The 26070-nt window shown below is 41.1% G+C and overlaps 1 protein-coding gene across 1 annotated transcript in view; it reads left to right on the top strand.

Annotated features, from left to right (window-relative positions):
• Nucleotides 1-1522: 1522 nt before the first annotated feature.
• Nucleotides 1523-26070, top strand: part of LOC113018600 (ADAMTS-like protein 1) — a 100765-nt gene continuing 76217 nt past the window's right edge. The window contains exon 1 of the mRNA XM_080299935.1: nt 1523-1930. Within this exon, the coding sequence (XP_080156061.1) occupies nt 1874-1930 (57 nt within the window). The 5' untranslated portion in view covers nt 1523-1873. The remainder of the gene's footprint in view (nt 1931-26070) is intronic.

Consider the following 26070-nt stretch of genomic DNA (forward strand, 5'->3'; position numbering starts at 1 on the left):
AGCAGCTATTAAGGATGATCATTTAACCCCGAGCTGGAGAAGGAAATGATTTCAACTCTCACCACAGTCTTCAGGTAAAAACCTCCCCCCACCCCTTCTCTCATTCTCCTTTGGAAGTAAACATTTACATTCTTGTGCTCGGTGTTTTAATAGAGATTAAGCTGAATTTAAGCCTGCGTGTCAGGCAGCAATTCAGGTAGCTCATACCATACATACCTGTGCTATTTTTTGCCTCTGGGGGCATTTCTTTAAAGCTCGGCTGAGGACAGATGACATTTTCTAGGAACGTTGTTATTACGGTGGCCCTGGACATCTTCAAAAGCGACAAGCGAGCCTTAATGCCCCACCACTGCGGGCTAGGCTTCAAAGGACGAGAGTGTCTCTCATTTTAATGAAGGTACGGGATCAAACGGAAGAGGAGTTGCCAGCCCGAGCCATCAATTATAAAACAAAATTCCTTCTTTGTTGAAGTGGAACACGTTGCGGCTCTTTTCTGAGTCAGTAAGAAAAAAAAGACTAAAAAAAATTTAAAATGAGGTCAAAATGCCCTCCACAGTGATTTAGCTGTTCGCCTGGTCCAACTTGAATTGTATCTGTTTGGGTTAATATCCGACCCCAGGTTGGACACACATTAAGAAAGTATGTGATGTTCATGTCCAAGGATACAACAGACCAATATCAAATTCCACAAAAAATATGACCCACTTAATATGATTCATTAAAGCAATGACATGGGTCTCATCAGGCTAAACCAGAAACAACCTCAGATTTCAATCATATGCCAGCAAAGGCCAGGGCTATGAACGTCTCATTCCATCTGGTTGATCTCAGTTCTTAAGCAGTGGGAGCCTGATTTAGATAAAACTCTTCCTGACCTTAAATGGCACATGGTTGGCAGCATGGGATGCCTAACTTGAAAGACTAATGCATTTCATACTAAAGCTGTGATAAAGGAGGCACAATCCCTAACCGGCGCACAGCCGACAGCACAAGACGTTCCAGCTTGAGCCTGTGGATCTGTGGGGTTTAAGAAAGAGGAGTGGACCTCTGTTGTGCTCTTCTACCTTCAGGATGAGTCATTTCTTTGAATAATTAAAAAGCAGCAAACATTCCAACCCCTCATGTAACAAACGAGCTGTTAGTGCTCTGCTACAATGAAGCAACCATGTGTCTAAAAAGTCTTTGTGGGTTTGAAGTTGTCCCTGAACTGAGGTCAACCTTTCCAAAACCCGTGACTGGATATGAACACGGCCTTGAAATTAGGATTAACGTTGAAAAGAAGCTGGAGTTAAAGTTTTCAGCATGAAGGTTGAGTCCCCTGTTGAATGACTGTGCGCATGATCTATTTAGTTATTGGTTTAAGTTTCAATACAAGCACTTCTGAGTACAGGTAAACAGTGAGGGGGGGAAACAGCTTAGTACAAGTGATCTAATGCAAGTCATCCATTCGGTGAAAGTCAGCCATAACGCACAGCCATAAAAGCATCACTTCAGCTTTGCACGCGTCTTGCGCTGAGCTGCACATCGGCGCGTAACGACCCGGGAGTGTGTTTCTTTAAGAATGTAAGGTGGGTGAGACCCTTTTCCTGACGCACGCCTGGTATGCAAACATAAATTTAGCAGCAACGTGTTTGCCGGGGGAACAAAATATCTGGAAGCGACCGTGGACTGTCATGCTGTCTCCGTCCGCTCTTGGCTGACTTTTACCTTTTTTCCTCTCTCGCTCTCCTGGAAACTGGAGCCGGAGCGCAGCGCGGAGAGACGAGCGGACCTCTTTCTCCCCGAGTGACTGGGGCAGGCTGGGACATAGAGCGGGCGATCAGAGCCGTCTATCAACGCTTTGAAATTACTTAAGAGTTTGTTTGCGTCCGTGATGAGTGGGAGCTGTTTGTGGACGACTAGCCTGGTTCTCCTCGCTGTCTGTGCGAAGGTAAGCCGCGGTGGCGTCTTCACGCGAACAACTTATGGATCCTGTCATTTAACATGAGGGGAGAAGGCGCACCGCTCCGGTTTCAGCGCATTTAAGTCAATTTATTGGGAAGGAAATCAGACACCTGTTGCTTTCAGTTTGGCTTGCCCTCTGTTTCTAAAGGAAAAGTCAGCCTATGTAGAAACATCAGTGACCTGTCGTTTCAAATTTATTACAAGAGTGCTCTGAGGTACAGATTCATACATGGCTCATAGCTGGTGCCCATGCCTGTCAGTACTTTGCCCCCCCACCAGAAGCCAAAACTATTCATCATCTGGTGATGGTGTTTGTCTAAAGCAGCTATTGTTTGCAAGAAATGAGGCCGCTGATTGATGGGTGTAGAATATAATAAAATACACTCCACCAGGAAGTTAGAAATTAAGAAAAAGATTGATGGTGAACAAATATATCTGCTGTTTTGGAAAAAAAAATCAATGTCCAACAATCACTACTAACATATTCGTCACATGTACATGTATTCATACAGTCCCTTTATATGTATGCATCAGTCTTGTGAGGCAGGATTGTGTAAAAGCTGATTCTTTCTGCACAGCGGGGAGTTTTAACCTGGTGCACAAAGCAGTTGTTTGGTGTGCAGACAGATTTTTTTTTTTTTTGGGGGGGGGGGGGGGGGGGCTGTCAGCGTGTGTAAATGACCACAACAGGTGCTAATAGCACTTCAAGGTGATTTGGGATTTAGGCACCCTGGCTGCTACACAGTCCTGCTGAGTATGTCCACATTGTAATCAGTGACTTTCAAGCAACGAAGGAGAGCTCGGGACTTTGCAGGTCTGCAGACCTAACTGTGAGGCTACAGAGGGTTTATCCTCTGATAAATTATCCCTGTTAGATATTAACTGATTCAAATATGTTGGAATCAGCACAAACTCATACGTCAAACAGGAATGACTCTGTAATGAATGTTACTTACAACTGATTGCTTTCAGCTCGATGACCTGCCGATGGTAACGCCCAAAAAATGTCTTGGATGATGCTCACACTGACTTCTGTGTTGCAAGTGTTTGTGGTTTGATTATTTTGTGTCTCCATCACAAAACCAGACTGAAAAATGACTCAAGAGATTATTTTGCTCAAGTGGTCAGCAGATGACAAATCTTTCCATCTGCTCTAGGCCCGAGCAAGTCTGCACCGGACTCTTCAATACATGTTTAATGCAAAGCTGGTTATATGATTCTGATGAACTAATAGTGCCATATTAAAATAATGAAACTAGAAAAGAAAAAAAACATCCCCTTTTTATCCTACACTGTTAACACACACCGCACAGTGACGCAGTGCCTTGCTTTGCGGGGCCAGAGGTCAACAAGTGCCTCCTCCAAGGGTCCCTGTTTTGCAGTGGCATTTTCTTTTCATGTGTGCTCGTGGGTCAAAGTTTCTGCATTACAATTTGGCAAAGGAATGAGACCGTGTTTGTGTGCTTGGCTGCTGAAAGTTGTGCGGGTGCAATTTGTGTGTGTGTGGGCCAAATGGCCTGTGGCTCCAACCCTAGATGGAATAGACCTTCCTTTGTGGGTGACATAATGACATACCTCGAGCATTTCTTGGAGGGTCTTGTTGCTTTCACTCATTTCCCCTGATTTGTGCAGAAAAGTGGAACCTTCCAGAAACACTTTTCCTGGATGGGGAATTAAACGACGGTGCGTGCATGAGGCTGTGCCCTTAAAAGACACCCTGGCATCTCTGAATGTTAGTGCCTGTAACCTGGCAGGGATATGGAGCAGAGCAAATCCTTCTCGTACGCTTTCATTTTTGTTCATTTTGGCTCTTTGTCTTTCCGCTTTGAACTTCTTAGTAGTCACTTTTGAAACACAGGGCACACGCTGACACAGATCTGTGGATTCTCAGTTCTGTTTTATCTATCTATCTATCTATCTATCTATCTATCTATCTATCTATCTATCTATCTATCTATCTATCTATCTATCTATCTATCTATCTATCTATCTATCTATCTATCTATCTATCTATCTATCTATCTATCTATCTATCTATCTATCTATCTATCTATCTATCTATCTATCTAAGTTATAGATGTTGCTGGGATCACTCTCCCATTCACAGGGAATATTAGCAGCACTTTAAAAAAAATCTGCTTTCTTCAAACACAAAATGAAGTGATTTTTTTTTTCTAAATAAAGATGCAAATAAAACACAGAAACACAAAGAGCCTGTTACTGTGACAGCTCTATTGAACTGGTGAGTTTATGTGGAGTATGGCTTGTAAGAATTGATGGATATAAATCAGACTTCAGAGTGTTGGGGCTGCCACACTCACTTCACCACATGCCTTTCCTCTAATTGCTAAGCTGGAATTCAGAAGGAAATTAGCCACAAAAGCAACCGATTTTGATGTTTACTCAAGGAAATGGTCCCTCTCAGAGTCCTAATGCAGGGAGCAGAGTGCGTTGAAGTCCTCAGGATTGGGAAGCTTTGGGGCCTAATGGCAGGATTAAGTGGGGTCACGACGTGCAAACGGTCCCAAGTGAGCGTCCGTCAACAACAACATCGCTTGTTCTCTGAAATACGCTCCTCAGCTCGATCGCTTGATCATAAAGACCCCAAACTATGCAATTAGCTTTCATGAATACCTTTGTTGTGGACGCAAGTGGAATGGGAAGTGAATTAATTTCGAGAGGGATTGGGCCCTCTTGAGGAGTAAAGGAAAAAGCTTCAGAGAACATCTGGCCAGTGATGGATGGATAGAGCAAGTTTTTGGAGTGCGTTAACAAGACCAAGTGTTTTCAGTTACACTGCAAAAGCCCTCATACTCATCTCATTGTTCCCATCTGGGCTTAATCTGTGGAGTGGGACTGAGGATTGTTTAGTGTGTGTGGGTGTGCGTGTGTGTGTGTGCGCGCACGCGTGTGTGAGCACACAGTTTCTTACAGTCCAAGGGCAAAATTCACTGGTACTCATGTTTGTATAAATTGCCAAGATACCCACAAAATGTTTCACTTTTCATGCAGCGCTATTAGTGTTCCTGGCATGGTAGCAGTGTTTCCTGTGTGTCCTACTCAGGTGTGCCAGCATGCAGCTCTTCCAGTTCTGGAAATCCAGAGAACAGACTTGCATCCCTATAAAGCCAGGCCAAAAGGAAGTAGCTTCAGAGTTTTCTCAGTGGGCCAATGAAGGAAAAGTTCTGCAGAACAGAAAAGGAGATGGCAGCTCCTGCTGGCTGTTGAATCCCTAAGAAAGCTCCTTTTCAACAGTATTTGGATAACTAAGCTTTAGTAAAGCTTATATCTCCAACATGAAATTTTTCTTTTGCCTCTTTCTGAAAATGGCAGGTCATTTTTTACTGAACAGGAATAATCTAGGAGTAAGAAAAGTTTTTGAAAAAGCTCACAATCAGAGATTTTACAAACTTGGCATGGACATAGACTGTATATAAACAAGGGACAGAGTCTCCAGATCTGACAAGGTAGTATACAAATAGCAGGGGTGGGAAGTCAGTCTATGAGAAAATGACAATGCTGTTAGTTTATGGTTTCAATTTTAGGGTCTAGTCATATTTTTTACAACATGATTCAGTGGGGTATAGTTCAGGATGCTGCTATTGACAAGTGACTACTGTGTAGGTGTCATATAAACATCTGACTTGGGATCTGGCTACAAAAAAATGAATCTGGCAAAAATCAGAATACTCAAGACGAGGCTTCAAAATGAAAACCAATGTGTGACATCACTGGCACGAGTAAAAATCCGAAATTAGGTTCTGAGAGGAATTTTATCAAAGACAACTTTTATTGTTCCTTGCAATCCAAGTCATGAATGGAAAGTAAACAAAATCTGACTTTAATTTCTATTCAGAGGAATATCTGGAAATTCATGGAAACTGTCTAAGGTTGTCTGAAAAAGCATAATAGAGACCTCAAAGTTTCGTGGAGAACTGAATATTTCGACTGGGGCATTCATGCTCTGTTTAAAGTATCTGTGGGAGTGCCTACCATTTAAAAAAAAAAAAAATACTAATTTCAGTATTAATTTAGAAAGAATTAACATGGAATTGGTCAAAGCTTTGATGCATTCAGGTCAGCTTAAGAAATCTCTCATTTTCTTTCTTGCCGAGAAATCTAGCTATATTGCTAATAATTAAACTTTCAGGTTAGCAGGAAATTAGCTTAGCTTAGTTTAAAGATTGCAAGCCAGGAAACAGCTAGTCATATTTTGTCCAGGGCTAATAAATTCTGCCATCAAAATCCTTTAAAGCTCACTCACTAATAGTCTTATCTTATTTATTTAGCTGTATAAAAATGAAAGTGTAAAAATCCAAGCTAAGCTAACCGCTCCCGTTCTTTGTTTTGCATTTACAGTACAGAACTTCTGCGAATCTTCTCCAACTCTGCGCAAGAATGTGAATTGGCAGATTTTCAAGAATGGCAAACTACTGCTTTCACATCAGGAGTTGATAAAAGAAAAGATGGAGAAAGGAAAATATGGCTTTTTTGCTGTTTTCCCTCCAAAATCTTGCAGCACTTGATTGTGTTGTTTACCTTTTGATTGCTTGATGCTGAGCTCTAATAACAAGCTGTGACTGAGTGCCCAAAGTGGGCTGTGCCAGCAAATGGCATAACTCTCTGGAATTGTGTTGCATGCTGCTGTGCCAAAGTGCATACAACAGGACATGTTGTTCAGACTACATTATGAAAAAGCATAATGAGATCTTGTGGTTTCATCTGCTTCTAAAAATCCTGCACAGTGCAGAACTCTGATTTAAAGTCATGGCGCTGTCATGCTTTGATAAAAAGCTGCCAGTAGATGGCAACATTACAGCAGATGGACCTTCTTTGTCCACTTCAGCAGTTATATCCTCTGTGGCTCCCACGCCCATTTGGGATAGTTGAGCCTTATGGTGATTTTGCAGGTGGCTGCCCTCTATCCCCTTCTGTTTCCTCTGGAGCCCCATGTGAATGTATTTGTTCCTTCATCATGAGGTTTATTTGTCATTGCCAAGCTTGAAAGCCGAGCCTCTGGCATTCTCTTCCTCTGATGAAACATCTTCGGCTCCATCTGTAGTAAACCCACGTCCCCTCCATCAGCGTGATTGAGCGTTGTTGTTTTATCCTGTTGTGTGTTCCTGGACGCCAGCGCAAACTTCATTTGCAGCAGCCGAGACCGTCCGTGCATCATCTGGCCTGCACATTTTTCACATGCAGCTGATCACAAAAGCCGAAGCAGAAGCTTGCAGCCGAGCAGCTCGGCTCAGCCTTGCCTCGAGCACATGCATCGAGCCCCGTCTGTTCTGCTTTGCCCCGGCCTTGACCTCAGACACAGCCCCGGGGTGGGATTGCAGCAGGAGTGCCGGGGAGTGGTGCTAACGAGAGGGGAGAAGCAGCACTCGAATCCCTCTCATGATGCCTAATTAGAAGGGAGGCACAGGTAGGAGGTGTGAGCATGGGTTTGAGAGTTGAAGCAGTGGTGGGGAGGACTGTCAGGAGAGAGATAGACATTAGAAAGGGGGGAGGGTTACAGAGGCAAAAAGGTCAAGAATGGGAAGATGAGAAAAACAATAGAAATTTTAGTGAGTAGAACGCCAAAGGGGGAAAAAACGTGTTGCCATACAGGTCAAAGCCAAAGCCTACACCAGATCACCAGAAAAAAAACAGAATTGTCAAGGAAAGCAGGGTCTAACAAAAAATGCTGTAAAATAAAACAAAACTGTCACAGACTTGGAGGCATCGAGGTGGAAGGTGACTGGCATGCTAGAAGATACATAGAAGTTTAATATTAATGGAGTGATACTGATGTAGATTTAATCGATAGCAAGTAGAGAAAGGGACACACACACAGACATGCAGATGTCTGACGAAATGGGGGGGGGGGAAGTGTGTTATTGATGGAGTGAGACAGGAAGAGTTGCATGAAGCATGCACGGAGAGCAAAAGGCCAAACAGCAATGATGTATAACAAAGCTACCAGCATAAAAGTGGGAAAGGAAAACATAAATATTAAAGATCTAAGATGCAGCAACTCCTGATCTACCGAGTGGCCGACTAGCCTGAAAAACAAAGAGTAAACCAGTTATCTTAGCTTAACTCGCTCACTTTTGGGAGGAGGGAAAAGGGAGACTGCATACGAGTGTGAGAAATGTTAGCAGTAAGGGGAAAAGAATGAGTGGACAGCTAAATCCAGTGGAAACATGATGGACTTAAGGTCTGCAGCGCTGCTGTCTGACAGGGTCTCCACGGCTGGCTACGGTGAATGTTTGTGAAGCTAATGATGCTTCCTGGGGTTCTCACATCTGTTTCCCCCCCTGGCCACATGTGCTTTGAGTAAACGCTGGGCGGCTACGACTAAACACTAGAGACCCCATTACAAATGATGTGCTATTAGGATTACAATGCATACGTCCACAGAAGCAGATTGATGAGCATGTAATCATCCATAGTGCGCTTGTGGGTCTTTGTGTAGATGCGCATGCATTTGTGTCATACGTTCAGCTAAAAATGAGACACATATACAATAAAAGTCATTCATTACAACTTAATATTCCTCAGTTTTTATAGCATTTATGGCACCATGCTATTCCATGTTAGCTTCTAGCTTTTAGTGCATTGCTTCTAGAGTTTATTTTTTCCTTGTTATATATGAACTGAAAAACACACAGAAGGATTTTGATGTGTCTGTGAAGGTTCTCAGTCAAGGATCAAGGATTTTGATGGTTTTTGGATAATCTTTTGGATAAAAACTGAGTAAAATGTGACTTTTAAGGCTAAAAGCTTATATATTACTAGCTTAAGCTGGTAAAAAAAATAAACGTAATGTTTATGTATAAATATAAGTTAAAAAGGAAACCGTACATTTGAAAAAAGCACATTTTACCCAAAGGTTTTAAGGTGTCGGTGTGTGCAGTCTTGTGACTTTTGTGACCATTGGAGCCAAAAGTCCATCCAAATTCCTCGTTCCCAGGCTTCTGCAGGGATTACCTATGCCACAGTGCCCTCTACAAAATGCGCTCACACTCGCACACATGCACACAGAAACACACACAAATCATGCTGGGGTGAACAGTCACACATCGCAGATGTTGTGACTGTGGCTTATAGCCCCTATAAAGAGGCCTAGGTCTGCCCTCTGAGAACCTCCCACCTGGGAAATCTGTGTGGTCTTGGCGCATGTGTCCATCGTGAGTGTGTTTACACGCTGTTGCTAAGAGTCTGAATGGTTGAAGTGTCTGTCAAGCTCAGGAGTTTAAGAACAGTTTAGGCGGAGCATTTTTCATATTTGTTATAAACATGCAATATTGAGTTTAAGTCATACTGTTGGATATCAGGCTAAAGCGTTAACCAAAGAATGAACTCATTACTACGAACTTTGAGTTCACCAGCCACCAGATTTCAGATGACGTTTGTCTCCTCCCAGTGTTACATTTGACATGTTACTGGGGATTTTTGTCCCAGCATACCTCTGTGTGGTGACATCATCCATGCTGGGATCTCAGTGGGGCAACTTGTACCTTGAGCAAAAATGCAGTCTCACATACCCCTGTCTTGTTTGCATCTGTCATCCTCTCAGCACTCCCCCTGCCTCCCTGATGACAGGTATGCAGCTTGAAAAGCATTTGGCAACCATGACCTGGAAAAGTGCACATTTGACATTGAACATGTCATTCAGCCTTCATTCTCCCCACTCCTCCTTCACCTCGGCAGGGCATAACTCTAAGTCTTTCGCGTTATCGGCACAGCTTCTTCTCTCATCTCAACATGAATTGCTTCATAGCTGGAATAGTTGGGATTGTGGTGACCAGGTGGCCTGTGAAGCCATGTAGATGATATGAGAAATACTGGTCTCAGCTCAATGCGAAGGAATCTGTGAGTTCAGATATTTTAAGCTGAATGCAGATATGAGACAGATGGATCGATGGACAATCGGGGGCACAGGCAGGAAGTTTGTAAAGTACCTGATAGGAAAGTTCAGGTGAAACCGGTATGTCTTTCTTCATGTTGATTGTGCTGCTGAGAGTTATTGACAAGGCGTCTCAACACACTCTGGAGCTGTAAGTCTGGAAGAAACCTGATAAATGACATCAACGTTTCAAAAACATGAGCCATTAAAGTATTTGCTGAAATGAAAAGATAAACTGTCTCTTAAAAGAAGGATAACTGACAGTAAATTTCACCGGTTATTGAATGTAATAATTACAACAGTTAGAGGCCTGAAGATGTAAAACTCTACAGTATTTGGGGAAAAAACACATTGAAGAAATGTCAGATCACAGTTTAAATAACAGCTGTCGACTGAAATCGTACCTACTCTTAAACTAATCGATTAGTCATGGCGTGGTGGGAGTGGGAGGCAGCTTTATCTCTACATTAATGAAATTTGCCACAGACCATGGAGTGCACTCTGTGGCTCCGAGCCTTATTAGGTTAAATTAATTTAAATTGATATAAATGACTAATATTTACCCATATTAAATAATTGTAACTATTTAAAATTATTAAATGATTAGATCATGTAATCTAATTTTGGAGAAGACTGCAATGCACCAGCCCATTTCTTATGATCTCTGAAAATACCAAAAGTTTCAACGTAAGAACTACACCAAACACCTTTTGTGAGCAATATATTCCAATCATGCTTTACTTTTTTCTAATTTTTTTGATGTGAGAGGAGGCTGCAGCCTCCTAGCTGCAGCTACTGACAGATGCTGGAGCCCCTGAAGCTGTAAAAAAAGGGGATTATTATAGCACATGCATACTAAAATCTGTTAAGTGTGCATGATTTCAGTTAAACGCTCAAGCTATAAACATGAAAGTTGGTGAAAAAAAAGAAATAAAGAACCTACTGTTTTTATATGGTATGCCATGTTGGTTGTTGAGCTGCTGTAGTCAGATTTCTCAGACTTCTAATGCAGCCACTCCAAGAAACATCTACATACTTAATTTGGCTGACAATAGATATACTGTAGCTTCAGTTTGAGATATTTCTGAATTAGGGTTTTATGGTTTTGATTGGAACAAAATAACGTTCTGTAACTGGAAGGGACAAAACACCATGAGTTTAGCTGTTTTAGTTCAATTCTCTTCTGTTCACTGGGGCTTGTTTTACAAAAACCCTATGCAGGGAATACCCCATTAACCTCCTAAGACCTGAACTCTTCCACGGCATGCATTTTTAATTTCTCTTTGATATTTGGGCTGATTGGGTCCTGATACATCTGATGAATGTAAAAACAAATTCCCAGATTTTTTTTTTTTTTACCTAATTTTTGTTCCTAAGAAAAATAAGAGCCACATATGAGGATATTCATTTAAATTTCGATAGAACAGTAGCAGTATAATGTCCTCGTAAGTGGATATCAGGCCCTTGTAGAGCAGAATTGAGTATTTTGGTCTAAATAACCCAAAATGTGATGTCAACATATGTGGACACCAAGTCCTAGGAGGTTAATATTTGTTTGGTTAGCCTATCAACTAAAACATTTGACCAACTGATTCGGACTAGTAATTAGCTAGAATTTTATTTGTTTACTGACTCAAAAAAGCATGAGTGGTGAGCGTCTCCTGCATCTTAGTGAACTGCTGGGACGTCCTCTCCTTTTTGCACTGAAAAAGTTTCAAGCTAGCTTTTAGGGACAGAGCCAGGTGTAGCATCCAATAAGACATCTTTTTTTAGAGCCAGAACATCATTGGAGCTGTAAGTAGAGAAATTGCTTTTTGGTAAATTTTAATTGGGGTCTATTCCAGTATTCACTGGGCAAGCACTTCTGCCTTGCTTGCCCTTGCAATATTTTCTCTATCCTACCCTGACTTGGTTTTATGGCTAAAGACCATAATAAGGATCCATTATTTTACTTGTTTTACATGTAAATTATCTTATTGTAGGTCAAAAAGTTTTACTTCAAGTAGGAGCTCAGTAAAATCAGCTATTCTTCTCACTAACCCCAAGAAAAAGCCACGATTCTTTTGATAAAACAGCTGCTGTTTTAAATGACTGCAGGGATACGTCTTTCTGTTCATGTGTCAGACTCAGTATTTCATCCAATATTTAGTCCAGGTGCACACTGCATGAGCTTAATGGATTTTGATAAAACACCAGGAAATCATGCCATTAAAATGTTGAATAATGGGGCATTATGCCCGTAGTGAGCGTTAATGTTGACTTATTTCGTTAATGGAAGATGGAATTAGGGAGAGGCTTTCTGAAGTCTGACTGACAAAGAGATGGCTTGTTGTTTTAACTTAAAAAAAAGGGCTGGCTTTGCTTGTAAAGAGCGAGCAAGATCCACTCATGTGTTTCGTCTTAGTCATCAGCTGAACCAAACTGATGAAACTGATGATGATTGGCAGGAGGGCGCAGCAGGAATGCGACTACAGCTCTTTGCACAACAGGTACAAACTGTTCCATCATCATGAGAAAGTAATCGTTACGGGCAAATCATTACATGATCAGAGGAAACCAAATCTGTGCCAAATATGCACAGTATGAATGTTTGATAGACACAGAACGACAGTTTTTTACATAGGATTACTTAGGTCAGAGCGATTCATGGTGTAATTAGAAGTTTTACTTGGGAGTTAAGTTTACAATCCCCAAACATTTCCGGCACATTTTTATTGTGACTCTATCTGGAAGCAGCTGTAATTAAAGAAAGGCTTATCAACATGTTTTAAATGTGCATGAACTTTCACTTGCTTAAAGAAAAAGCACATCCTAATCTCTTAAACAACATCAGGAACATCTTAGTGATATAAAGAAATAATTTACCGGCTCATTTTCACTAGAAAAACATTCTGATGACGTGGAAAACTCTCAGTACTGCATTTTCCACAGTTTATCTCAGATGTCATATATGACGTTACAGATAACTTTAGTAAATGTAAATGTATTATAATTATTACCGCTGCCCTGTAGTGGGCATATCACAGGACTTGTTGGGAAAAGGGAAGAATAAATCAAAAGAAAAGAAAAATGAAAAAACGTCCCTGCTTCAGTTTTGGTCTGAGAACAGTAGAATCATTCTTATGAACAAGTACTGCTTTTCCAGACTTTTGATCCATTTTTTTAGTGGTTGACGTTGCATTTTAATAATATAATATAATTTTTTTTACAGTGCAGCCAAACCAATACAAATAATTCTCCTTTAGTCAGTAAAAAACTGCAGATGCAGCAATGTCATGCTGCACGTGGCATCTCTCGTCCAAAGTATATAAAATTACTGTTATTTTGTTTGTAGATGCATGTTTGGGGAATAACTGTAGCTACAGCTAGTCCCAATGACAAATTCAATAAGTTTCTGTGTCTGCCTCCCAATAAAATCAACATCATTTATCACTACAATGAAACTGCATTAATGCAAACGTGCATTGTTCCTCTGCCAAGACAAGAGCCAGGCCATTCGTCTGTCTGTCAGTTTGTTTATAGTCTGTCTGTCAGCAAGATTATACAAAAGCTGAATTTAATGAGACACAGTGGAGAGGTGGAGCACGAAGAAAGAAACATTTAAAACATTCATTTTTGATGAAGATAATTTTTTCAATTTGCAAACTAGGGCAATGACTTTGCTGATGTTTTATTTTAGTGCCTTGTTGGTTGTGTAAATCCTTGCACTTTGAACCCTGTGCAGTAATGGATAAACAAGGTTTAGCACATATGTTAACTGCACATCGATTAAATATAAGCATCACAACAGACTGATTGCAGCCTTCTGCTTGCAATGCAAATGCTGCAATCTTGAAGTCTTCAAACCAGAATTAAGTCGTCTTTATATAAAGAGCACAAATGATAGCGTGTGTTACTCGGTGATTATGTACTCTAAACGGCTTGCCTGTGAGATTGACGTTTCTCAGCGTTTTTAGCGTTTGACTTGAGCACTCAAGACAAATGGGCCTCGACTTAAAACTTCCACGGTGAAAAATTGGATAATGTAGCTGGAATAAATCTCCAAAATAGGGAGAGCCTGTTTTCCCCATAGCACACAACATGTTAATCAGGAGCCAACTGTGCAGCAGTTGGACAATCAATCAGCTCGGCATTTTGTCTTATTCCATTATATTAACACCTGAATGGAACTGGCAAAGAGGCTTTTTGCTTAACAAGTTTGGAATTTATTGCCGAAAGCTTACAAAAATGCCACTCTCTGCCTTCATATTTAATGATGCCTGCTCGACCAATTTTAATATTACAGTATGTGGTTGCAATTGCAGTGGCTTAATCTATTTTATGTTGGATATTTTTGCAGGAAAATATTTTCCTTATAAACCAGACTGAGCTTGCAGACCGCTAATTTATACAACAGATGTGGAATTGGGCAAAGCTAACAAAACATTTAGGTTTACAGACCTCTTTGATATTTAAAGACAGCTACTCAAGGGTTGCAGTATACTACAGTAAAGCTGTTTAACTGAGCCTAAAAGATTAATTTGTAGAACTGCTTGTAAATCAAAGCATGTATAGCAAAGGTGTGAAATCACTTTTTGCATGCAGCACCAACTGTAGCTGCTGTTGCGTGCAGGTGCGTCCGTGCAGAAACTGTGCCTCGAGCCGCTGCCGAGGATGCAGGTTCGTGTTTAACAGCGTGTGCCAAAACTGTCTCGCCTGTTGCTTTTAACTTTTATCTGTGCAACCATGTGTGTCTGTAATGCAACCTTAGGTGAGTCTTGCTCCAACATGCCATTATCTTGCTTTTGAGTTGCTCTGGCGTAAAAAAAATATATACATACGAGTGCAAAGATGCGTGTCCGTCTTTTAATTTATCTTTTAATTTCCTTGACATATTGAATTTATGTATGTGTTTCGTTCATTAGACGAGGCAAGCAAATCTTTTAAGACATATATTTACATCATCTTGGAAACATTTTCTTTTGCTTTACTTCTTGTATCATTAAAGCGTTCCTCCACACTGCGGGACATCTCAGCTTGGCCGTGTGTGCTTGCTGACGGACTCACTTAACTCCTGCTGAGCTCTGCTCCAGGGTCTTGGGGACGTGGGAGGGGTTGATCCACAGCCTCTCCCTTTTCCTGGCTCTAACCTACTTTAGCTTCCAGGCTTCCTGCTCCTCACAGGTCACACTCTGAGTACTGGTGTGCAAGAGGAGACGGATGACCAGAGTATGAACGTGTTTAAGTCATAAGCCTGTTTAAGTGCTCAGGAGAGACCCCACCTTGTTCCTCTGCAGTGTCATGCAAACTGAAAGTGTCACTGATGGCAGCGTAATTTCCTCTATCAGAGAGAGAGACAATTATATAAATATAGAAGTCGTAAAGGGTGGATATTTTTCTTTCTGCAACAATCCAGGTTGCTGCAGAGGCTTATCCAGTTAGTTCCCTGATTTGACATTGCAAATGAACCCACTAATGACATACACACATGCACAGGACAGCAAACCTCCCATGTTTGTGATTGCCATTCAGTCCCTGACTTGTCAAAGTCTCTTTTGGTCAGACTGTTAGATCCAGCTGTGCAAGTCAACAGTTCTTATTATACAGAAGAAGCCAGCTTGGCTCACAGGCCCTCTGTGAACTTGCATGCCCCAGTTATCTGGATGACGCAAGTGAATCAGGGCAGATCCACCACTTGTGTCTCATTAATATCAGGCACACCCAGCTGTTGTCATAGTGCTGCTGTGTACAAGACCTTTTATGCTTCCATCTTTTCCTCTGTCTTCAGTAAATCGAGCAACAGTTTTCTGTCCCGCTCATTGTTTATTATCGTTCTTTATTACACTTTCAGGGTGGAAAAAACAGAAATAGTTACAAAAAGTTATACATGGTGTTAAACATGGCTAGTAATGTGAACAAAGAGTAGCTTTATATTGGCATTCCTGAGATAATAACAGGTTTTGAGTGATAACAGTTTAAATATACAGAAACCAGAACCTGAAAATATCACAGCTTATGGTGCCAAATTCACTCTACAGTTTATTAAAGGTTTTTTTCACATTAGATGGAAAACATCTTATTACCATTAGATTTAAGGTCTTCAGCCAAGAAAATGTAACCACTAAATATGAGTTTTAAAAGAGTTTTGTCACTATAAATGGCCCATTAATTTTTCTGTTGATGATAGAAGTGGAAAGGAATACAGAGGGTGTTTGTTTCCCCAGAGGCAAAAGATGAGCTCAGTCTTCAGAGTAGGGTTTTAGTTAGGCTTCAACCTGTAAACTGTACATAAAAGATGGACACAGGCACTATGTAATCACCCAGTGGGCTGTGATAGCCCAGTGGAAGTCTTAGATTTATTATTATAGCTGTTCCCCTGATGTTTCTTGGAGTCAGAAGTAACCCTAAATGCATCAAAGGGTTGATTTTTCTGTTTTCTTAACTAATGCTTATTAGCTCCATTCACAAGGTACATCTATGCACTGCACAGATGTGTTGCACTGACACTTATACCTGTATGTTAAGTAATGTTCAAAAGCTAGAAAACCATTCCCTAAAAGTGGTGCACAGACTTGCTGTATTATTTGTCCAGTTCATTGACTTCAATTAGCTCAAGTGGCACCAAGCAAACAGCTAGTGATGGAGTCGGCTCTCATCTGGCTATCAAAGAGGCCAAACCTTTTTTTTCTTGGATGCTAACATTGTTTTCGGCATGTTGTCTTGGTTTGTCTCAGCTGTTCTGTGAGGTAAGGCTTCCTGTTTAGTTTTGAGCTCCTCTGGCTGAAGGACCGATGAACTTATACCATGGTGTGCATCTGCTGTCTGTCTGTCCAGGTAAAATTAGCAAGAATTGCTACTCCTTTGAGAGTATTTATCACAATGTAATTGGACTAATATACAACAACCCAACAGAAGTTTGCCCAAGGTCACATCTGTCATTTTAAGGTCCACAACCCTTAACTCGTGCTTCTGATGATCAGTGAATGGGATGAGGTACTATGTCATGGAAGTTCTAGTTAGTTGGATGAATTTAGACAATATGAAGATGAAACTAGCTAAGCTGAGATACTCGCAGAGAGCTGCGAGGTCCTACTTATGGTGCAACAATGCAAGCACCTAATTTCACTTCCAAAAAAGGGCTGGGCCGCAGGGGATTATTGTTTTACCACAGTATGCGAATATGATTTCTCACATGCATGCCAGTAATTAGTTGAGTTTTCTTTCATTTTTCTTCTAAATGTTGTTTTGACAAACGAGTTGTATTATTGCTGAGAGAATTAACACTGATTGAAGATCAGTTTTTACAGTGTATGTAAATCTCATGGCAGCTGCCATCTCTAACAGCCTCAAAGTTATTAACACAGAAACCGAAATGGAAAAAAGAAATGAAACACATTTTCCTTAATAATCACTCTATCTCAAAATGCTGCCTTCACTCACGACACACTCCACCAGCCCTGCACATGTCTTTACTTTGCTGTCCTTTCCACGACCCATAATTCCCTTCTTCCTGCCCACCTAACTCTTAAAGATTAACAGAGTGCTCACTACCTGTCCACCTGCTAGAGGCATCACATTTACGGGCATCACGGTAATCTCAAGGGTCCAGTTGGTCTTTTAATCCTTGGAAACAGAAACAGAGAACCCAGTCAAGGTCAGGCTGTTCAATTTCCAGGGGGATCTCTTATTGAAACTTCCATTGTTCAGTCTGGGAGGCCATCTGTACCAATATCACTGTTTAATGTGCCAAATGCGACTTATGTGGATATTGTTTTCTTAGTGTTACTAAGATGTTACATGATTTCACCTTGATTAAATCTAACCAACTTTTTTTCTCAAGAGCAAAAGGCACAGAAAGGCTGGCCTGTGCACTGATTTGCAGCAGCGAAGGTTTTTGTAGAGTTCATGCCCTCATCGCTGAGCATGCGGGCGTGTTTGGTAGCGGCACAAGATTACCATAAAGCTACGCTTGAGGCTTTTATTGGCTTCATCTTCCCAGTCTTGACTTGAGATATGCCCTCGGGATCTATCAGTGTCACCTGGATATCTGTAGCCAATGTGAAACCCGCAGAATCTGAAGCCATCTCTGTTACATGCACCGACAACAATGGAAGGGTGACTTGGACCACATTTTGAAGGTTTTGGTTGCAGAAGCAATTTTGGAGCTATCAGATTGAAACTCAAGATGCCAGAGCAAGTCAGTTCTGTCAGGAATTTCTAAGATGGGTGTGCTTCTATTGAAGACTACTTTCTAAATGTAAGGAGAAAAAAGATTCCCTTTCACGGTCACATAGTTTATATCGAAGATGCCACTATGGGGTTGTAGAGTCTCAGATTTCTCCAGTGTTTAAAGAGCTCCTAGGTTGTCCATAACAAAAGCAACTGAGGCATTTAGGCGGCCTGAATATCTTTGATAAGGAGCATTGTATTATATTTCCATAAGTAGATGACTTGTTAGGTCGGATTGTAATACTATTCCATCCATTTTAGAGGCCCTCTTATCTGTTCTGCCACTATGCACTGTCCAAAACTCAATAGACCCTCTGATTTCCAGTTTTTAACCATCTGGCAGCTCCAACTCCCAGATGCACATTTATACTGTACTTTATTAGCTTGGGATTTTCCACTTCTGAGTTAATGTAGGTAACACAGGCTAAACTAAATGATTCATGTGATACCCTCCTGTCTTCGTGTGTGTTAGCGCTGTAAGTTGAGCATGATGAATCTCTCAGAAATAGGATTTTCCCTCACGATTAAGGGTGCGCAGTGTGCCGAGGCATCGCGCACTCATGTCATACCTGTTTCTTCCGACATTAAACCTTGATTCAGTGCCTCGGCCTGTGTAGATTTCGGCGAGAAGCGGCTTCCAACCGTTTGGCTGCTCTTGCGTTTCGTGCCACCAGAGATTTTCTTCTCACTTTGAAAAAATAACCTAAAAAATAACATTTCTTACACAAACTGAAGCCACAGCCAGCTGGTTTTAAGAGACAAATCCCACATCTTGCAGGGTGAAACTTGCTACCCTTCTCTAGCAAGCCTGTCAAGTCTGTCCTATTTAGACTGGAACTAAAGTCCCTCTTTGGGGAAGGCAGCAGCACTGGATAATATGATGGAAGAGAAAAACTGCTCATATGTGTGCCATCTGACAAGAACCTGTAGCTTTGCCCCATATTTGCAATGGGACAAAATAAAAATTTCTTATCTAAAATGATGTTTTTGTCCTCTGTGAGTTTGGCTAATGCTTTTTCTAAAAGGGAAATACTGGGAGAGGCGTTCAGTGTTCTTCAGCGGACTTGTTCTGTATAACTGTGCCCGGCAGTGCCAAACCCTACTCCCTGCAGAGATGACCCTGGGCACACGCTCCAGCTGTGCAAACACAGCCGCATTGCTGAGCACACACTTACATTCTGGCTGAGCCAAATCCAATTATTTGCCTTGCCTTGAACCTCTTTTTTCTTCTTTCATTTCAGTAGTGCATATTCAGCTGCCTTCCGCAGTGCACACGAGCTGAACTGCCAGGCTGAACAAGGCTGACAAATGTGCTACTGTGGGTACTTTTTTGCTATATTTCTCTCATGTGAACATACCCCTGCTTGTCAGTTTAATTTCTCAGCCTTTTCCTCATTTCTCTCCCCAAGCGTTTGGCATGACAGTAGGTATCCATTTCTTTTGAAGGAGCACCACCAAAGTCAACAGGGAGTGGATGTGAGCCGCTCGACCATCAGTCAGCTGACACTGACGGAGGGCAAAAAAAAGAAAAAATGTTTATGTCAGAAGAGTCCATCCCATATGAAAATCTAAGCACACAGTTATGTTACCTCAAGTGGCCTTTGTTGCTTCAGTTTGACCTACTCCCTAAAGGACTCACAGTTTATGAGGATATCCCAAACAGCAATGATTTAAACATAGCAACTGGAAATAAGCAAAACTTTACTGGACCGTATGGGGGTGTTTCTACTCCCCCGCCGAGCCAGAACCGTTATGTTTGATTGTACAAAACTAAATCCTGCCCGGGACCTATAACTTTAACTTCAGTCTTTGAACACAGTATCATGTGTGGGCCTATCCATTTCACCCTAAAAGGAGCTCTTTTTAGCAGCTGTTAGCTGTGATGACTGTTTTTAACCTGTAGACCTGATGTTAGCATAAATAGCTAGTAATAGTTGATGCTATATAGCTAAATGTCAACAGCTGGTGTTTTTAGCCCACCAAAGAAATTAACTTCAGCTTAAAATGAAAAACCTTTCCATATAATATACTGTATATTATATGGAAAATAAAGGTCTGGACAAATAAAAGCTGTGCAAATATTTAGTGTATTAAAATATTGTTTGGGACTCACCTATTCTCAGTGCAACTATTCACACCATTCACATAAAGCGGTATTTATTTTTTTGAACCAAGCTCTATTTTTTCTTTTTACATTTTTTTGGATCCTAATAAAGAAATCTGACCAATCAGACCGTAGAATTTGGTAACAAGTGCTCTTGTGGCTCAAAACGTGCACGGTACCGAATATATAAATAGTAAAATAGTATTATTTTGCCTCAGAAACTCAGCTAGACGCTGCTCCAGCTCTCTGAAATGATTTCTCTGCCTCCTCAGACATAGTCCCAACTCCGTATCTGAAAAATTCTGAATCTCATTTCAATTTCTCGCAACATGTTCATTGGGTAATTAGCTAATATATAATAATAAACACTCACTATTTCATATATGTTTGTGTTTTGTAACGCAAACCATCGTTTTGAATGTGCTGCCAAGTAGTACAGTGCACAGGCAAAAGCCTGCTCCCTGCCTCCATCCAGGAGAACAAAAGCAGCGGGAGAAGAAAAGTGGATACTATCGTGTTGCCGTCAGATTGACAAGCAGAGTTCATGCCGCAGACGTGAGCTGACATTGCAGATCTTTATGGCTGTGACCTTGACTCGTAGCCAAACTCAATCCTTTTTTCTCCTAAATGTCAGATAGCGCGTATTAACACGAGAATCTGGTTTCAGCTACAAAGACAAATACAAAACACACATATTTTTATAAAATGTCCCCACTGTGTCCCCCCTCTGTGTAGCAGCACATTTTAAGTCACACATATGTATTTCTACATTCAAGGCCGAGCACTCAGAATCAGTCGAACACACAGGCTTAGCTGTGCACACAGAGGAACAGCACTTCCTTCAGGAATGCTGAGCAGTTCTCCCCACGTCTTTAAAGACTGTCCTTTCAAGTGCGCCGTTGTTGGAACAAGTTAAGTGTTATCGTAACTGACAATAGTTTGTTTGGGAAAGAATTTCTTCAATAGCTTGGGGCGTGATCGGTACAGTAAAACCCTGATGAGTGAATCTTTCCATTTCTGGTGAACCAGCGTGACCTGCTTTATATATATTAGCTGACCATGGTATACAGTGGGAGGAGCTTCTTTTGACTGTGCTTTTGCTTTGGACCTAAATGATTTTTCTGAGATAATGGAGTGCTTTTCAGGCAGGGTCCACAGGGAGCCCTAATGCATAAACAAACACACGGTGCGGTGTCTCTCTTTATGCTGTTGCCGGGCCTAAAAGGGAGGGACCTGCCATGCTTCAAGTACAATGAAGAAACTCACGTTCCTGGAATTTGCACACATGCGTGCAGAAAAACATAACAAAATTGTAAGATTGCAAAACAAACAGTATAGCAAACCTGGAACTCCCTATAGGATATTACTATAAACAAAGACTTCATAACTTACATGAACAGTACGACGTAATGAAACATAAAGTTAGATAAACAGGGGCCCCATAGTGGGCTCACACATGATGTCAGATAAATCTCCAGTGGCATGTTTAAGAGTTCAAATGGCGCCTCCGATCTGTCTCTTTAATACAGAGGGAATGTGGAGGATGCACTGTGCCAACTCACTCCCTCACCCACCCATCCACCATGCGCTCCCCTTCCTTCAAACGCCATTTTGGCCGCGGCCCAGATGTCAGGGACGTCATTCATCACACCGCTCCCTCTTGTCAGGAATTACACAAGTATGACAAGGACATTTAAATAATTTTTCTTGACATGGTATCATTGTCACAAGTCTCTGCAATTATCCTCCATTACTGGCATCAACTACCAAAGTGTTAACGCGCTCGCTCTTGTTTTTGCCATCTTTTTGAGACGTATTTTCTAAAGTGACATCTTTGTATAGTATCTTTGCTGATTTTAGAAGTTTGAGTAGATTAGTCAGTCTTCTGTGGACAGCAGCCTTTGTTTGGTCACATAAAAGTTGACTGCATCATGTAGACCAGTTGGGAATACATCATTTTAATAACTCCCACGATGATTGTCATATTCAGAGGACCTTAAAGAAATCACTGGCTTTCTTCTGCATTTTTGTCTGTCAGTGATGAGTCAAGTGGGGGTGTTTGAGACAGTCTGTCAGACAGATTCAAGTTATTGTCAGTGTTCAGTCTGGTACTGTAGCATCATAAAAACCTGACTGTTATAAAAACTCAGATTTTTAGATCGAGTTTAGGGTGCTCAATAACTGTTGTGTTGCTTTAAATGCCAGACTGAATTTAGACGTTACCCACCATAGGCCTTGTACAACTGGTCTGTTCTAATAGTCGTGGGCCTTACTTTTATAAGAGAATACACATTTACTAAATTATCTTCCGATTCTCTTTAGTATTCTTTTTCCTTTTTCAACATGCAGTGTCCTGAAAAAAGTACCTCCCCTTTCCTGATTTCTCCAATTTTCACATATTTGTTAAATGTTTCAGATCATCAAACAGATTTTAATATTAGACAAAGGCAACCTGAGTAAATTAAAATGTATCAGATCAAAACGTATCAAATGTGTCAGATGCACACAGGTACAAGTAAAACTGCAGGACTTAATCTCAGCAAAAGCAAACACACTATGCCTACATTTATTTTATCACGTGTATAAATATGTGCAAAAGACTTTTCCCCTCTTTTTTAATAAACCCAAACTTTTGTTGAAATGACCACATCTGTGCAACCACTGCCACGGTGCATCATTTTATAAATCTGACCCTTTTCCTTATTTTTGATATGTTGTTAGATAATTGTATGTTTATACTTTATTGATATTTAAATGCAATTTTTATATGAATTGCCATTTAGGTAAAATGTAAAAACTGGTTCGGACCCCGCAGTGGTGTAAGTGTTGGTAGACATACTGTTTTGTAATTCCTTGAGGTGACTGGAGTCCACCTGTACCAAGCAGAGGATTCTGAAAATGCTTTCCAAAAAGTACAAACCTATATTTTTCAAATTCCTGAACTGAAACTGTGTGTTAATACAAGAAATAAGCCCTCTGTAGGTCTCTGTAGACTACCACAATTAAAAAAGTGAAAGCGGCACACATTTTGAAATCTGTGAGTTTTCCTCAACACAGCATTAATCATTCCCGATGCGTAACATACCAACGATTTGTCAGCCCCGAGGCGTCCCATGGGAACGCAAAAGGTAACCTTACACGTCCCTATGATACAAACAGTTCTCATGTTTCCTCCTTTTTCCGAATGCGTAACATAAGAACGTGTTGGGTGACTGAAAGAAACTGAAACATACCGACGTAATAAGTGTTGGTACGCGTTGGGGGCGAGGACGTGCTGTCCTCAAAGTGCGATGAATAGTGAAATGGAAATACTTGAAAACCACCAGGATTCTTCTTAGAGTTGGTCACTTAGTTGAAAAAAGTGACTAAGCGGATGGCCTGTTGGTCATGAAAATGACTAGAAACCCAATAAACACCCCAAAAATGCTTCAATCATGGAATAACCTTCCAAAAGAACAGCCATCTCAGCAGGACTATCAATCAGACCTTTATAGTAGAGCAGCCAGCGCTCTTAGAGTTTGCCAAAGTGTATTATAAGACTTTCAGAAGCAAAAAAAACAACTGAGCTGACGAGTTAAACCAAGAGCGGTTGGTGCAGTGGGTGGTAAACACCATCAATAATAACATCCCCATAATGAAGCATGGTGGTGGCAGCATCATGCTGTCGGGATGTTTCTTAACAGTAGAGACAGTGAGAGCTCATTGAAGAAAACCTGCTGTAGAGAGCAGAGACTGAGGTAGCGAATTATATTTCAGCATAACAGTGGACCAGAGAGCCGAGACAACACTGGAGTGACATGAGGACAAGTGTCCATGGGTAACCCAGCCAGAGCTCAGCCTCAGACCTCATCTGATCTCTGTGAAGAGACTTGAATATGGCAGGTAACAAATGCTTCCCATTGATGATGAAGGATTTACCAAGAAGAATGGGATAAATTTCCAAAATTTAGGTTTGCAAAAACTTTACAGACATACCTGAGAAGAGTTAAATCTGTCATGGCTCTGAAAGGGTCCTAAAGAGTATCGATATAGTTTTTTTCAAAAGACATATTTCTGTTTTTTATTTTTTTATAGATTTACAGTAAATTCTGTTTTCACTTTTTCCTCATTGGCTGATTGAATCCAGTTGTAGTGGGAATGGTGAAATTAAATTCACCACACTATGCAGTGTATAAAAAGTGAAAAATCTCTAAAGACACTGCACATGCACAGACACAGTTGGACCGATTGTTGCACTGTTCTGTAAACTTAGCAGAAAGCTAGTTCTCATTAAACAGACTACAGGGAGTGCAGAATTATTAGGCAAGTTGTATTTTTGAGGAATAAATTTATTATTGAACAACAACCATGTTCTCAATGAACCCAAAAAACTCATTAATATCAAAGCTGAATGTTTTTGGAAGTAGTTTTTAGTTTGTTTTTAGTTTTAGCTATTTTAGGGGGATATCTGTGTGTGCAGGTGACTATTACTGTGCATAATTATTAGGCAACTTAACAAAAAACAAATATATACCCATTTCAATTATTTATTTTTACCAGTGAAACCAATATAACATCTCCACATTCACAAATATACATTTCTGACATTCAAAAACAAAACAAAAACAAATCAGCGACCAATATAGCCACCTTTCTTTGCAAGGACACTCAAAAGCCTGCCATCCATGGATTCTGTCAGTGTTTTGATCTGTTCACCATCAACATTGCGTGCAGCAGCAACCACAGCCTCCCAGACACTGTTCAGAGAGGTGTACTGTTTTCCCTCCTTGTAAATCTCACATTTGATGATGGACCACAGGTTCTCAATGGGGTTCAGATCAGGTGAACAAGGAGGCCATGTCATTAGTTTTTCTTCTTTTATACCCTTTCTTGCCAGCCACGCTGTGGAGTACTTGGACGCGTGTGATGGAGCATTGTCCTGCATGAAAATCATGTTTTTCTTGAAGGATGCAGACTTCTTCCTGTACCACTGCTTGAAGAAGGTGTCTTCCAGAAACTGGCAGTAGGACTGGGAGTTGAGCTTGACTCCATCCTCAACCCGAAAAGGCCCCACAAGCTCATCTTTGATGATACCAGCCCAAACCAGTACTCCACCTTCACCTTGCTGGCGTCTGAGTCGGACTGGAGCTCTCTGCCCTTTACCAATCCAGCCACGGGCCCATCCATCTGGCCCATCAAGACTCACTCTCATTTCATCAGTCCATAAAACCTTAGAAAAACCAGTCTTGAGATATTTCTTGGCCCAGTCTTGACGTTTCAGCTTGTGTGTCTTGTTCAGTGGTGGTCGTCTTTCAGCCTTTCTTACCTTGGCCATGTCTCTGAGTATTGCACACCTTGTGCTTTTGGGCACTCCAGTGATGTTGCAGCTCTGAAATATGGCCAAACTGGTGGCAAGTGGCATCTTGGCAGCTGCACGCTTGACTTTTCTCAGTTCATGGGCAGTTATTTTGCGCCTTGGTTTTTCCACACGCTTCTTGCGACCCTGTTGACTATTTTGAATGAAACGCTTGATTGTTCGATGATCACGCTTCAGAAGCTTTGCAATTTTGAGACTGCTGCATCCCTCTGCAAGATATCTCACTATTTTTGACTTTTCTGAGCCTGTCAAGTCCTTCTTTTGACCCATTTTGCCAAAGGAAAGGACGTTGCCTAATAATTATGCACACCTGATATAGGGTGTTGATGTCATTAGACCACACCCCTTCTCATTACAGAGTTGCACATCACCTAATATGCTTAATTGGTAGTAGGCTTTTGGGCCTATACAGCTTGGAGTAAGACAACATGCATGAAGAGGATGATGTGGACAAAATACTCATTTGCCTAATAATTCTGCACTCCCTGTAGTATCTAAGATAAATCATCACTATTTGATTAATGAAAGAAGCAGACACTTAATGCAATAAACTCAGTGATGGGTTTA

This window comes from Astatotilapia calliptera, chromosome 3 (assembly GCF_964374335.1).
Source record: "Astatotilapia calliptera chromosome 3, fAstCal68.1, whole genome shotgun sequence".
NCBI lineage: Eukaryota > Metazoa > Chordata > Actinopteri > Cichliformes > Cichlidae > Astatotilapia > Astatotilapia calliptera.